The 16,303-nt window shown below is 36.7% G+C and overlaps 1 protein-coding gene across 2 annotated transcripts in view; it reads right to left on the reverse strand.

Moving 5' to 3' along the window:
* KIF5B (kinesin family member 5B) overlaps positions 1–16,303 on the reverse strand; it is a 55,716-nt gene that overhangs the window by 21,024 nt on the left and 18,389 nt on the right. For both annotated transcript variants that reach the window (XR_007131154.1, XM_047754589.1), the window contains exons 3-15: positions 14,094–14,167; positions 13,097–13,201; positions 12,524–12,572; positions 11,322–11,377; positions 11,149–11,236; positions 10,868–10,992; positions 9,253–9,357; positions 8,827–8,972; positions 7,991–8,139; positions 7,058–7,251; positions 5,438–5,506; positions 3,432–3,638; positions 729–872 (exon numbers count right to left, since the gene is read on the reverse strand). Coding sequence is in view for 1 of the 2 variants with exons in the window: in XM_047754589.1 (XP_047610545.1) it covers positions 729–872; positions 3,432–3,638; positions 5,438–5,506; positions 7,058–7,251; positions 7,991–8,139; positions 8,827–8,972; positions 9,253–9,357; positions 10,868–10,992; positions 11,149–11,236; positions 11,322–11,377; positions 12,524–12,572; positions 13,097–13,201; positions 14,094–14,167 (1,511 nt within the window). In the remaining variant the exon portion in view is untranslated. The remainder of the gene's footprint in view (positions 1–728; positions 873–3,431; positions 3,639–5,437; positions 5,507–7,057; positions 7,252–7,990; positions 8,140–8,826; positions 8,973–9,252; positions 9,358–10,867; positions 10,993–11,148; positions 11,237–11,321; positions 11,378–12,523; positions 12,573–13,096; positions 13,202–14,093; positions 14,168–16,303) is intronic.

Here is a 16,303-nt window from a genome sequence, read left to right on the forward strand (position 1 = left end):
AAAGGACAACAGTCATGTAAACACAGGGTAAAATGTTAGTGGTAGAGATAGTGGTAAACACATATTCATTGAAAGAAATCTTTCAACTTCACTATATGTTAAAAAAAAAAATTTCCTAATAAAAATAGTTGGCATATACAGGAAAAAAAACCCTATCGGGTCACAAAACTTTCTTTTACCATATGCTAGTGCTAACATGATCAATTATTAGCAACCTGAAAAAAAAAAAAAGATTTATTCAGAAAGAAAAGGTAAGTATGGCAAAATTTTAATAACTGCTAAAGTTCATGATATCGTTGTCTTTGCTGTTGGATGTCTGAAATTATTCAAAATATAAAAGAGATTTAGCAGTGCTCACTTTTAATCTTTTTAAACGTTTAAAGCAACCAAAGGCTTAGTGTTTTAGTTTGCTCCTTGAGTAAACTTCACTTTTGTTTAAACACATACTCCCTGTATGGTAGTTTATTAACATAATTTCCAAGTGCACAACCTTTATTTATATAGAGGAAAAAAAAAAACACGGGGTCCAAATAAATGCTATCACTGAGCATGTCTCCTCGAGCATCCCTTTTTCTCCCTCTTGATCCTCATCTATTTAAAATGAAGTTAGTTTCAGTTACTACAAACGGCTGTTGTGAGGAGATAATGAGTATGAAAAGGACTTTGAAAAAATAAAGGTACGAGCTATGTACAGATAACTATGCTTAATATTTGATGGTTATATTTACCTTGACGTCATTATTTCCTACAGCAATTCCTATTTCTGCTAGGTCTTTTAGTAAAGATGCCATCATCTCAGCTGCTCGTTTTTTCTGGTGGTTGGTCATTTCCTTAAGTTTCTGAAGCTCAGCATCTATACTTGCTAAAGTTGCCTAGGAGAACCAAAAACAAAAGGTACCGTTAAGTCTATTAAATGAAAGATCAATTCAAATACTGACAGGTATTTCAAGTTTTCACCTAGTACTCACAAAAACATTATTTTTTGTTTTCATTTTCTTGAATTCTCTACTGGGTTTTGGGATAGCTCCCAACTCAAACTTAAAAAATATTTTAGACCTAAGAGACCATGTAATGTAGCTATGTTATACTCAATTATTTCACTAATTTTTGATACTGGGTAATGTTTTCTATCTAGAAACAGTAAACTCCAAATTAACCAGATTTATAGCATGGTATGTTTTTGGAAACTGAGTCTGAGAAAATAAACGTTGGGATGGAATCGATGTTTTCTAGATCTAGATGGCTGGTATGTGTTATGTGCTCTTTTTTTTTTTTTTTGGTCTTTTTGGGGCCACATCCATGGCATATGAAAGTTCCCAGGCTAAGGGTCAAATTGGAGCTGTAAGCGACCAGCATACATACACCACAGCCACAGCAATGTGGGATCCTTATCCCACTGAGCGAGGCCAGGGATTGAACCTGTGTCCTCATGGATACTGGTCAGATTCATTTCTACTGAGCCACCACGGGAATGCCCCTTTATCTGCTTTTTATATATTACTTAGTTTCTGAAAGGAACCCACCTGATAATTACTGGCACTTTTGTAATATGGCAAAACAATTATTCAGGAGATAGTGATGAAGTAGCATTAGTTTAATTACTATAATTATAAATTTAAAATAATAGCTGGCTGCCAGCAACAAAGTGACCACAATTTTGAAAACCCAACTGAATCTGGCCGCTTTAAAACTATCCATTCATTATATCGCAGATCAGATATTGCAATTTTATTGTGACTTATTTGACTTTTAGTCAGTATCTTTCAGTGATGATACCATTGTTTCAGCTGCTCATTTCTTGTGGTCATTTCCTAAGAGTCTCAGTATCAGTAGAGTATGTGTTTGTGTTCATCCAGTTTGATCTATAATAAAATACCATGTCTAAAGTCCCAGACATATTCTCTGACAACTAAACAGCAATATTGTAAGCATAAAAAGAGATGCAGAACACTCTAGGGAATTCTAACTCCTTACCATACAATGCTATTAAATTTCTGCTTCACAGCTGGGACACAAACACAACTCCCTTTTAGAGAGTGAAATCAGTGACCAAGGACCAACCTATAGTTCACAGAGTTATAAGAAGCTCCTATTGTTCCTCCAAAAAGTAATTAGATTTGCTAATAATACAACTCAGTAAGAGTTATAAAGTGTCTTGACCTCCATGGTATTAAATTGTTAACTTCAAGCTAAGTGTAACTTTGGAAATTATAAGGGAAAAGGAACTTCTCCAGGGGAAGGAAGCCTTTTAAAAATGCCTTTTCAGGAATTCTTTTGTGGTGCAGCAGGTTAAGGATCTGACGTTGTCCCTGCTGTGACTTGGGTCGCTGTGGTGCATGTTCGATCCCTGGCCTAGGAATTTCCACATGCCACAGGCATGGCCTCCCCCCCACCCCCTAAAAAAACTATTTCACAGTGTTGACTGCTTTCTTTTAGATAGCTGAACAGGGACAGTGAGGTAAGTGGTAAGCATCGGTAGTAAGTATTGATCCTGTGTCCAACTCTAAATGTGATTTTTAAACAAGAAGCTAGCATTAACCACAAGAAAACTTTAAGAAAAAGAGCTCATCCACAGTGATGCTCAAAATACTGCAATAGCAATCACAATAACATCCTATTTCTGGCATCGCCTTGAAGGACAGTAACTCCTGTTAAGACAGCGATTCTCCACTGGAGAATGATAAGAAGATCCCATGTAGTAGGCACTGTTTCAGGTGGTGGAAATGCCAAGTGAACAAAATTTTACGTTATATGAAGTTACATATCCTATTTTATTTTTATGTGCACATTTATTAATTTGTAGTTTTACTTTTCTCCTTTAACAGTAGAATAATCAGAACAGCAAATATGTTTAAAAATAGCATTTTAATTACATAATAATAGACCTTTAGAAACGAAAAAGATAACCCTCCTCCTCCTTCACCTTGAAGCCTTCATATATGGGAGGAAGTAAAGTGGACACTTGAGTTCCTCTAGAATTGATATTATCAGTCTTGAGTTTATACAGAAATAAGTTCTTAGGTAACTTTTCAAATTCAGAACATGTGTACTAAAAACAAAACAGGAGTTCCCGTCGTGGCGCAGTGGTTAATGAATCCGACTAGGAACCATGAGGTTGCGGGTTCGGTCCCTGCCCTTGCTCAGTGGGTTAAGGATCCGGAGTTGCCGTGAGCTGTGGTGTAGGTCGCAGACGCGGCTCGGATCCCACGTTGCTGTGGCTCTGGCGTAGGCCGGTGGCTACAGCTTCGATTCAACCCCTAGCCTGGGAACCTCCATATGCCGCGGGAGCGGCCCAAGAAATAGCAACAACAACAACAACAACAACAACAAAAAGACAAAAAAAAGGACAAAATAAATAAATAAATAAAAACAAAACAAACCAAAAAAACCAAACCTATACTAAAGTATTAAGAAAGAAAACTATTTCCTACCGATTTCTGATTCAGTTCATCACTAAGTAACTCATATTCCTTAGTTTTGTCTTCAACTTCCTGAGACTTCTGATCATAATTGACAGCAAGTTCTTCTAAGGCTTGTAAAACTTCTTTTACTTCTTCTTTAGAGGCATCGTTTTCTGCCTGAAGGCGATTCAGCTCAGCCTGCATATTATCTTGATCCCTTCTGGTAGATGCCAGAAGCTACACAGAGAGATACATAAAAATACCGAATTTGACCCAAAGTACATTGAGTATACAGGTTTTTAAAAATTAAAAAAAACAAAAACAAACTATTTGCCTAACCATTTGCTACCCACAATAGGAATGAAATGTGGATGTTTATTATGCATGGTAACTTTTATTCATTCAACCGATTTACGGAATAACTACTACGTGCGCTCTGTGCTAGACACTGGGGGAGATGGAAAGGAAATCAAAGACTTTGCCTTTGAAGAATCTAGTAGAATAAAGACAGGTACATAAATAAGTGCAATACAAGCCATACAGGAAATAGGACACAACCAAGTGTTTGGTAGAAGAGGAAAAGGGGAGTATTTCTGAACAGGTATTCATAGAGAAGGTGGTTAGGATAGGAAGATTTTTGTCATGTTCAAACTAATGTAACAGCAAGAAAAAGGCATGCTAGGCTCCTAATAGTGTACACAGAAAAAGAAATCAGCAGCTGTTTAGAAGATATGCTTAAAAGTTTAGATTTTCTTTGGCAACAGAGGGTGGCATCTGACCTATGCCTTAGGAATACATGTTATCAGCAAATAAAATTTGAACTGAAAGAAGCCAAGAGACTAGTTAGGAGGATACCGCAATTGTCCAGGGCCAGTGGCTTTTAAGCTGGGGCACATGGAAATGCGCAGGACTATTTCTAATGGGGCAGAATGCTAATGGTACTTAGAAGTGGGAGCCAGGGATGCTAAGTGTCCTGTAATGCACAGGACAGAACAATACAAAACAAGAATTACACAACTGTTACTAGTGCCCCTTTGAGAAAAAATGCTAGAGTTGAAATTAAGTATAACAAAGGACTGCTCTTCAATTATCCCTCATTGCGTCAAGTGAGATAAAGTGAGGGTCAAAGGTGACAAACCAGGAGTTGCCACTGTGGTGTAATGGGATCAGCAACGTCTTGGGAGCCTGAGGGGCACAGGTTTGACCCCCAGCCTGCACAGTGTGTTAAGGATCCAGCATTGTTTCAGCTGTCGCTTAGGTCACAGCTATGGCTCTGATGTGATCCCTGCCTGGGAATTCTACATGCCAAAAGGCGGCCAAAAAAGAAAAAAAAAAAAAAAGACAAACTAGAGAAGGAACTTAAGAGAACTAAGATGAAAAATGACAGGTTAGATGAAGGTAGAAATGGTGGAGTAAAAAATGGTCTTATTTAATGACATTCTCATTTCCATGATAAAAGTCATACCCCAACTTATAAATTACGAAATTATAAACAAAGCCAATGTGACTCAGAAATCAGTATTTCCTTTAATAATTCCTGAACATGTATCTGTATTTCAGTGTCTTTTATATTCCTTCCCTCATTTCCATATGGACATGGTTTTCATAAAGGGTGGGGGACACTAAGGTCACAACAGCTCAGTGTCTTTCCAAAAAAACTCAGAAACATTTTATGGAGAATAAGACAAAATAGCACTTCAAGAACAGAAGACAGAGTTAAAAAGCCCAGTAGATGTATATTAAACAATACTAAAAAAAATTATCCCCACCCCTCTAGTTAGACAGAACTCAAACCTAAAACAAAACCCAAAACCCCAAAAAATCTTAAGTGAAAATCAATCTTTGTTTTGGCCTGCATGATGTATCTATCTCACAGGACACCCACAGTGAAGCATGGCCATATTCAAAACATTTAAAATATATTCTAGTATATTCTGAGCTCTGTAGATTACTTCACCTTTTATGCTTAACTGATGATGACAAGCTATAAAAGCTATAAAACTTTTCTGGAAGCAGTATGAAAGGTATTCAATTACCTCCTCCTGATCCAACATTTGGGTCTTCAGTTTCTCTACCAATTGACTCTGTTGATTAATTTCTTCATCCTAGAATTTTTAGTAATAAGTTAACAAAGTAGCTCACAACCCATTCTTTGGATCCATTGCTTCCTAACACAAATTTCAAGATTACTATTACTCCCAAAAAATATTTAAAAGTTTTCTTTCTCCAAATCAACATAGCTTATTCCAATCTCTTATCTTAGGAAGATGTTAGAACAGACAGGATTTCTTTCAGGAGTTCCCGTTGTGGTGCAGCGGAAATGAATCTGACTAGGAACCATGAGGTTGCAGGTTCGATCCCTGGCCTCACTTAGTGGGTTAAGGATCCGGCGTTGCCTTGAACTGTGGTTCAAGGTCACGGACGAGGCTTGGATCTGGCATTGCTATGGCTGTGGTGTAGGCCAGCAGCAACAGCTCCGATGTGACCCCTAGCCTGGAAACCTCCATATGCCACACGTGCGGCCCTAAAAAGACAAAAAAAAAAAAAAGAATTTCTTTCAGTTATCAATAATTGGAACATTTATGCAATAAGAAAAAAGCTTATGCTTATGAAAGCTACTCACTAAATACTTTAAATCTTAAAAAATAATAAATATGTTTACAGCTATTAAACATTAAAAATAAAGCCATGTAGCCACTTCAAAGCTACCTACCACCTCTGTTTAAAATACATTATAGTGAGTTCCCATCATGGCTCAGTGGAAATGAATCCAACCAGTACCTATGAGGATGTGGGCTCCATCTCTGGCCTTGCTTAGTGGGTTGGGGATCTGGTGTTGCTGTGGCTGTGGTGTAGGCCGTCAACTGCAGCTCTGATTCGACCCCCAGCCTGGGAACTTCCATATGCTGTGGGTGCAGTCCTAAAAAGTAAAAATAAAATAAAATAAAATAAAATAAAATAAAATAAAATAAAATAAAATAAAATAAAAATATCACCCAACAACATAAAAACAAAACCAGAACTATTTTCTTCTAGTCTCTTTACTGGTGTTTTTCCCATCCTATTTGGTTCACAATTATTTTTCACACTACTGATACAGTCAAAGCAAAAGAAAAAGAAATTATTTCCACTCTACCCTATTCCCTTTTATCTCCGGCATCATTTTTATTATTAGAGCCCAGTGATTCCTGATTCTAAGAGATCATTTCATTAAGGCTCTCCAAAGAGCCAATGCCAAATTTCCTTCTGAGGGTTTTTTTTAGCTCGAAGGGGAAAAAAGATACACCTCCTACACAGTTTCTACATAGAAACAGAAGTTGTGGAGTTCCCATTGTGGCACAGCAGAAACGAATCCAACTAGGAACCATGAGGTTGTGGGTTCGATCCCTGGCCTCACTCAGTGGGTTGAGGATCTGGTGCTGCCCTGAGCTGTGGTGTAGGTTGCAGACACGGCTCAGATCTGGTGTTGCTGTGGCTATGGTACAGGCCAGCAGCTGTAGCCCTGATCCTGGGAACTTCCATATGCTAGAGTGTGGCCCTAAAAAACAAGAACAAAAAAAAGGATGTATATGTCACAAGGACCTATAACACTGAAATCAGAAAAAGACCTGTTTCAATAATGTTCTAAACAAAATAGAACATAAATTAATACCTACCTTGTCATCAAGCTGTTTGTACAATTTAGCAATTTCTTCTTCACACTTTCTTCTTTCAGCATCAGTAAAATTTCCAGTAACTCCAATAGTGGCTGCTGGCTTATCATTGCTAATAGTAATATCCTTATCCACCACAAATGCTTCCAAGTTGGCTTTCTCTTTGTCAAACTGTTCATCAATAGGCACTGTCTCTCCTAAAATAAGACAACAGAATGGTGGGTTCATAAAACCCACCTGCCTAAAACTAATTTGAATTTTACTCAATTTCAGCAGCTCTTACCAACTTCACCTGCTTAGTCCTTGAGATCTGAAAAGTTGGAATTATCTTTGACTCTTTCCTATCTTCTAAAGCCACTCATCAAATCTTGTGATTTTAACTGTTTCCACCCTAAGCTAAGCACCTTGCCATCTTGAAGACTTCTATAGCTACTTAGTTTGCCTTTTGCATCTCTATTTATTATTTTAGGTAGAATTAGAATTTAATATAAAAGATATGCTTTTTTGTTGTACCTAAAAATTATCATGCTAAGTGAAGTAGACAGTGAGACGTTAATGTCACATGCTATCACTTATATGTAGAATCTAAAAAAAAAGGATACAATGAACTTCTTTGCACAACAGATACTGACTCACCAACTTTGAAAACCTCCAAAAGAGACTTGGTGTGGGATGGGGGTGATGGGCTGGAGGTTTGGGATAGAAATGATATAAAACTGGGTTGTGATGATCGTTGTACAACTATAAATGTAATAAAGTTCACTGAGTTAAAAAAAGATTTTATTCATTTTTATTTGATGATCCCCAATTCCTTTTTTTTAAAAGGATATGAAAATAGATATGCTTTGTTATTGTTTTTATTAGAGTCTCAAATTTATAAAAGAGCTCTAAATCTGTATTCAACAAACTCAGAATGACAAATCCACAGGTTATTACCATTACGCCATCGGTTGAGTTCATTTTCAAGCCACTGAATGGTGTTCCGCAAGGTCTTATTTTTTTCTTTTTCTCTTTCATACTTCTTTTTCCACTGTTCTGCAGTTAACTCTACATTGACACAAACTGTGTTCTTAATTGTTTTGGCCCTAAGAGAAGTAGTTGGGGGTAAAAAAGAACGTGACTGACATTAATTATGATAGCCATATCTTTGTAATATACGTATATATAGCTAATTTAACTTATTCTCACCCAGTTATCTCTTTGACTAAATACTAAAAGCTATGATTAGTATGGTGCTTATTTACAACCCAAATAAATTTCGTCGGTCCCAATATCTATGAAGAGCTTAAAAAAAAAACCAAAAACAACAACAACCTGATGAAGATGAGAAAATATGGGCCCATATTTTCCCAATCCATTTGTAAGGCTGAATTAGGAAAAGCAATTATCACTTATAGTCAAATACACGGTCATCATTATTAATTTTCCTATGCTAACCATCTCACATATGCTTATCTCATCATCTGCACAGGTCACACATGTCAACAGGCTTAACACAGAATTATACATGCCAGGCTATACTTTATTATCTGATTCAAATGTTTATTTTTTTAATGTACACAAAAATTTGACCCCAGTTAAAATCTGGCTTTTATGGGTACTAAAACTTAATTCAAACCCAAGTAGCTTAAAAAAAAATGTACCTTGTCTCTCAAAAAGTTGTTTAGCACACTAATAGTATGCACTGATTGAATGTCTACTCGAAACTTTCCTAGATTTAATAAACAAAAGGCCTATCTACATTTAGACTGTATGTTTTCTTAACAACAAACCTCTGACCAAACAGGAGTGTAGATTTCGTTTCAGATTCATTGTATGATGATGGAGAGCAGCAAATTACAATAGTGGTTCTACAGTTTCCACCTAACGAATCTTGAAGGATTCTTGTCATTTTACTATCTCGATATGGAACATAGGTCTACATACAAAAAAAACAAGAAGACCAATGGGTTTCTATGTAGTTAAATTTGTTGTAGAAATATGCTACTTTAAAATAAGTTATCAAGTGATTTATTTTAAACGTTTAATATTAAGAAGGGAACTAGGATATACATACTATAAAATAATTCCCTAAAAGACAACTCGTTCATACATGCTGATTCGGTGAATCTCTCACTCACAGGTCCATGTGTCTGTATGTACCAATCTGTCATTCCCCATTAGATAACGACAAGGAAATAGAAAACAAGCATACTCACACTACCCTCAGCCAGAGCAGAAATGACATTGCCGAGAGCAGAAAGGGACTTGTTGATATTCTTAGCTTCATCCAGCACAGCACCTTCAGCTCCAGTTTTACTAACCTATATGTAAGATTTCAAAAGAATGAAACAAAATTACAAGTCTAAGATGATTTTCTTTGAATTTTCTCAAAAATTCAGGTCATCATAACCAGTAAAAAAGAAAAGGGAAAAAAAGCTTCAAGATTCCATTTGCCAAGCATTTACTTTAACTGTTATATCCTTATTTCTTGAGGATTTCTGAGAACGTGGTCAAATAATCAGCTGCATGACAAAAATGGGATTAAGGAGAGAACCAAATTTTACTTTTAGGTGTACTCTAGAAATTAGCCAATTCACATGTGTATTTGTAGTTTATTAATTTGTTAATGCCCTTTGCCACACTGGAAAAGGGAAACTTCAAAAAAAATTACTAAAACATAATGTTGATGTTGTAATTGTTAAAAAAAGACTACACTTACATACATCTTATAGGCAAACTTGCTTCTATTTAATAACTGTAAAATACGTGCATTAAAAATTACAAAATACTATGTTAGCAATGATGGCTGAAGAAATAGCCTCTCATTATTTGCAAAATTAGAGACAGGCTTTGAAGGATGTAAAGACATTCATAGAAGGGAGTGCAGGTATGTCATTCTAATCAGAAGAAACAACAAATTAGCAGAACAGCAAAATGGTCACATAGGTCAGTATTAAAACATCTAAGGAGATCTTTTGTGGTGCAGGAGGTTAAAAATCCAGAGTTGTCACTGCAGTGGCTCAGGTTGCTGCTGTGGTGCAGGTTTAATTCCTGGTCCAGGAACTTCCGCATGCTTTGAGCGTGGCCCAAAAAAAAGCCCCAACATACATCTGAACTTATTTTGATTCTGACATTAAACTAGAATCAGACAGAATAGTACTATGATAATTACATAATTGTCCAAAAGAAAGAAAGAAGCACCAAATCAGAAAGGACTAGTGGATAGCTCCCTGCTTTCACAGGGAACCCAATGCCAACATGGTTAAAATAGATACCCATGATAGATAGGAAAAGAATACTTAATAAAATTTTTTTCTTTTTTTTGCTTTTTTAGGGCCACACCTGTGGCACAGGCAAATTCCCAGGCTAGGGGTGGAATTGGAGCCACAGCCACAGCCATGCCAGATCTGAACTGCATCTGTGACCTATACTACAGCTCATGCCAACATAGGATCCTTAACCCACTCAGCGGGACCAGGGATTCAACCTGTATCCTCATGGATACTAGTCAGGTTCATTTCCACTGAGCCACAATGAGAACTCCCTAAAACACTTAATGATGTATGCTGAACACATTCTCAATAAAAGTATACATCTTAAGTCAAGGATAACACTTATTGGCTGAACTGGACTTCGGCCCGAATGATAGTAATTTGGAAGGAATCATTCAATTCATGCAATGAAAAAAGCATTAGCATAAGCTCTTCTCTTAAAATACTACCAAATCTAATTTGATATATTTAAGATTTAATGATAAATAATTCATAAGCCTAAATTTAAGCTAAAGTTTATAAAAATGCTTAGATATCTATCAGAATGTAAAGAATTTACCTTTTCACTACCAGCTAAATCGACCAGATAAAGTTTTCCACTCAGCTTTTGTTCCGTTTGTGTGTTCTCTTGTTTCACATTAATAAGAAATATACTGTGACTCCTAGAGCTATGTTCATTCATATCTGCAATGAAATCACACAAACAATTGTAAACAGTTTTCTCTTACTAATAATTTCTAAGGCATTATTTTACCTAAGAAAAATCTTACAATTAATCAACTTGATAAATCTATTTTAAGGCATTAATCCCTTAATAATGTTAATAAGTAGTCTACCTACTTGTAACTGCTACGTGTCTGTTGGATTTTCCTTCATCGATGGTATCCATAACTTCATCTGGACTACATACAAAACGCTCTGTGCACCCCTGCAAAATGAATTTTTAAAGTAGGTCAATATCCTTAAAAAAATGTTACTGTAGAGCTTTTCTAAACATTCTGTATTATAAGTACCTTCACATAGGGAACTCGATTTTTATCTTCATGAACTGAAAGATTGGTCTTTGAAACTGAAATAGATAAATAAACATTAACAAAATTTTTCTAAACTCTAACACTGTGAAATACTTATTTCAATTGTTTCTCTCAAGTTTACAAAATGTAAACTGTAAAAGTATGAAAATATCACTATTAAAGCAGACCTACAGAAATAATAGGAATAGTAGGAGATTTAAATAGAAACCAATGCAGCAACATAGAATTTTAGTGGCAGAAGTCCAGGGCAACCTCTGCCACCCACATTTTAGAAATAAGTACATTAAGGCAGAGTGGTTCAATGGTTTCCAAGGACATTGTGTCTGACTGAGAGCTGATAGAAGACTAGAGCCTGGGACTCAGGCTAACTCCAGTTCAATGCTCTAATTACTAAGAAACACTCATAAATATATGCTTTCAGGTATTCTAGGAGTTCCTGCCATGGCGCAGAGGAAACGCAACTGACTAGGAACCATGAGGTTGCGGGTTCGATCCCTAGCCTGCTCAGTGGGTTAAGGATCCAACACTGGAGTGAGCTGTGGTGTAAGTCGCAGACGTGGCTCAGACCTCATGCTGCTGTGGCTGTGGTGTAGGCTGACAGCTGTAGCTCCAATTAGACCCCTAGCCTGGGAATCTCCATATGCCACGGGTGCGGCCCTAAAAAGCAAAGAAACAAAAAAACTCAAAACCTATTTTATGTGTCAAAAGCATTCAATTAAAACTCTAAAAAAAGCATTTTTATTTTATTTTTTCCACTTTATGGCCATACCCATAGCATATGGAAGCTCCCAGCCAGGAATTGAATCTGAGCTGCAGCTGCAGCAGCAACACTGGGTCCTTTAACCCACTGTGCCAGGGCTAGGGATCAAATCCCCACCTCTGCAGCAACCGAGCTGCTACAGTGGGACCCTTAAGCCACTGTGTCACAGTTGGAACTCCTAACAGAAGTATGTTTAAATGTTTCCTGTAAGTTAAGTCATATAGGTTACTAAGAAATGGCCTCACATTTACTACTAAAAAAGGTAACATGCAGTATTTAAAAATGATCTCAGATCTGGCATTGCTGTGGCTCTGGTGTAGGCCAGCGGTTACAGTTCCCATTCGACTCCTAGTCTGGGAACCTCCATATGCCACAGGTGCGGCCCTTAAAAAAAAAATCACGGAGTAAGAATTTAGCTTACCATCTAATAGGTCCCTTATCTTATCCAAATAAATTTCAAAATATGAAACCTAAAGGGCAGAGGAAATAAAGGAATAAAAAGATCAACCACTTAAAATTTTAAAGTAATTTATTCACTTCTTCATTAAATATTTATTGGGGTCTGAGTGCCAAGCACCATCTACAATATGGGGACAACTCAGCCAGAGCTCATATTCTAATGGGAAGCCCTAAATCTGCTAAATTCCTTATGTAACTAAAATGCATTTTCTATTACATTATCTCCATCTAAAATGAATTAGACTAATTAGTTTGAGCTCTGTAGCAAAACAAACTCCTTTATCTTATAGACAAAGAAGCTAAGGCAAGAGAGACTTAGCTTACATGTTTACTACTGCAGATGAAGGAGCTGAGTTTACTAATTCTAATGATCTTTTAACTACACCTATCCATAAAATAAAATTTTAAAATATTAAAAAAAAACAAAATAAAATATTTAAAAACATTTTTAAAAGAAAACTACTTGTTACTTTTTGGAACAGAATTAATTATTCTAGGTATAAAATAAAATATAATCTTTTTCCAATGACTTTACCTTAATATGAAATTCCAAGTTTTCATCCATGGAATAAATATAATTAAAAATATCTTGCACTATTCTTGGAATAATTCCCATGCCTTCTGGATCATGAAGTTTACCCTAAACAGAAAAAAAAACTAGATTTCTTAAACAAACTATAACAAACAAACTAAAAATCAAAACCTTAAATCTACAATTCCCAGTCAACAGAGGATAGGAATTCTAATTGTTGCCATTTTTTTGGTGAAAAAAATATGACCCTACAAATACCTAAAAAAGCCCAATTCAACTGTTACAAATTCAATAACATTTATAAATGAACACATTCTAGGAAAAAGTTTTCTTTAGGTGCTTGCATATAAACCTGCACTGTTGCTTCTACTTGAAGTAAAATTCATCCAAGTGCTAGGAGCGTCCTTGTTCTCTGACTATAACTTTAAGAAAATCAGTAACATAAATGACACTAAAGTAAGCAGTCATTTATTTTATATGGAATGCTCATATAAATGATAAAAGCAGATACTCTGTAGCAGTGACAGAAGATTACAGGTTGTTTTCTAGAAGCAGGTCCACGTTTATTATTAATAGCAGCTCTGATAATTTTTGACACTTTCTTATCAGAGAAAAATGGCAAGTATTTGGCTAGTGGGTGGGGGAACACGACGGACACTACCAAGGAGGAAGAAAAAAGTAAGTGCTCTGAATAGAATTGAAAACATCAACATTTAAAACTTCAAAATTTCCCATTTTAAGATAATAGAATTCTTATTTAATTCTAAAGCATTCACAATTTACAATTACACTGTGAAAACAAAGCTAGATATGATTTCGATTACATAATTTCACTTTTCAAACTCAGGAACTAATTAGATTCCAACAATGATATAACTCATGTATCATATGAGACAAAGCTAGTAAGAGTAAATAAAGCTGTTTAAGCATGGTAAAATAATACCACAAATAATGAAGGAAAGGACTGTGTGTGCTGCAAACTACAGACTATAAAAGTTACCTCCATTGTGTGTGTCTTCCCAGAAGAGGTCTGTCCGTATGCAAATATTGTTCCATTGTATCCTTCAAGTACATCTGTGAGAAAATAAGGGATTTCATATATCACAGGATTTTTTTCTGTAAGTAATACTCATAACAGAATGTCAGAAAACACTCTAAAAAATTCACACATACATCAACTCTGTTCCTTATCCATGCACAGTAAAATCCGCAAATTTGTGGAAAGAATAGTAAGGAAGATTCCAATTTTCCTTACACTAATAGGAAAGATTTCATCCAAGTCAAAGTTTAGCACATGAAAAAATTATAAACGCATTAAGGAAAATTAATAAGAATATTAAAAAGAAAGAATACATTAATAGTAATTTTCTTGTCCACACCCACAGCATATGGAAATTCCTGGGCCAGGGGACTGAATCCAAGCCACAGCTGCAACCTATACCACTGCTGCAGCAACACTGGATCCTTAACCCACTGTACTGGGGCAAGGATTAAATCCCTGCCATTGCAGAGACAATGCCAAATCTTTAATCCACTGCACCACAGCAGGAACTCTTTAACAGTAATTCTCTTAGTGATGATGCATCTAAGGAATTCCTTTCTCTCAAGACCAGAATACTTTTTGTCAGTAAAAAGCAAATTTTATTTAAAAAATATTTTCTTCCCCTGCTTTCTAGGGCCGCATCTGCTAGTTCAGAGGCTAAGGGTTAAATAAGAGGTGCAGATGCCAGCCTATGCCACAGCCACAGTAACATGGATCTAAGCCATGTCTGCAACCTAGACCATAGTTCATTGACAATGCAGGATTGTAACCCACTGAGCAAGGCCAAGGATTGAACTCACACCCTCATGGATACTAGTTGGGTTGGTAACCCACTGAACCGCAACAGGAACCACCCCCCCATCTTTAGATGCTCACTTTCTCTCTTAGATTACCAGATTGTTCCCACCAGCATTTAAACTTGCTGAGTGAGGTCTTGCCATCTTAAAAAACAGCTTTCTTTGGAAGTTCCCATGTGGTGCAGTGGGTTAAGGTTCCAACATTGCTAAACTCCTAAAAAACAAACTTTAAATTTCACTACTTATAATCACCTCTCACCTCAAATGTCATTTCACCTGTATTCTAAAGCTTTATGTGACCCAAAAGGAAAAAAATGTTCTGCCAGTTTACACACAGATATGAATTTTAGAAGTAGGACTGATTGGTAGTTAAGCCTCACAAACACAAACAACATTCCTTCTTATACAAAGTTTAAGAAGCCCAGTCCTACCTCAAAATGAATTATCAGAAAGTTTTCATGAAATAAAAAAAAAAAAACAAACATCACTTTTCTAGCCCTTTGTGTACCCCAAGACATTAACATTTAAGTATATTCCCTTACTAGGCCAAAGTAGGGAAAAATGTGAGTGAACACGGTGACCTTTTGATCTCCAGTTTTCAGGGACTCAGTTTGTTCTTTATCCAGTTACCCAGCAACTGACAGTGAGTACTTAATAACTATTGGTAGGTGAATGAATAAGTGACTTTCTCAAGACCATATTAGTAGCATCTCTATATGATACTACAGTAATTTTTTTTTAAGGCAAGACAGAGGACACTTGTAAGAGATGCAACCTGGCAGGCGAGGATCCGGAGGAGGGCTACAGTTTTATCCTCCAAGGGGAGTGTGGGTTGGAAGAGCCCACCTCTTCCTTTCTGGGAGCAGCAGCTTCTCCTTGGTATCCAGTAAGGTGTTGTATTCCAATCAGCAGAAGGGCGGTCCTCAAACTCCTGCCCTGGGTCTGAATCTGAATGCAGGTCTCATCCCATCCCCCACCCAATGCCTCACTGATCCACTAATGAAGCAAGCCTGCCTTGGGCTGATGGCTTTTTTGAGCAACTTATTAACTTACAGGGATCTCCCAATGTCCCCTAAGTATCCTTCGTTATCTGTCGTCCTCTATTGGGACTTTTAAAACTCCCTGTGTCTACTCCATCCCTATCATTCCCCCCTCCAGGTGTTTTACCCCTTTATGCTTAAAGGGGATATTGGGCAACGACCATCCAGTAACTACTTCTTGCTGAGTTAGGGCACAGGCCTGCCTAGGGACTAGGGAACACCAGGCTAACTATCCCTTTTCTGTTGGGAGGGCTGTAAGCCAATGTCGCTCTGGTTAACATTATTTTCCCAGCCACCTTAGCGATTAAACAGCGTATATGGTGAAAACAGT

This window comes from Phacochoerus africanus, chromosome 12 (genome assembly GCF_016906955.1).
Source record: "Phacochoerus africanus isolate WHEZ1 chromosome 12, ROS_Pafr_v1, whole genome shotgun sequence".
NCBI lineage: Eukaryota > Metazoa > Chordata > Mammalia > Artiodactyla > Suidae > Phacochoerus > Phacochoerus africanus.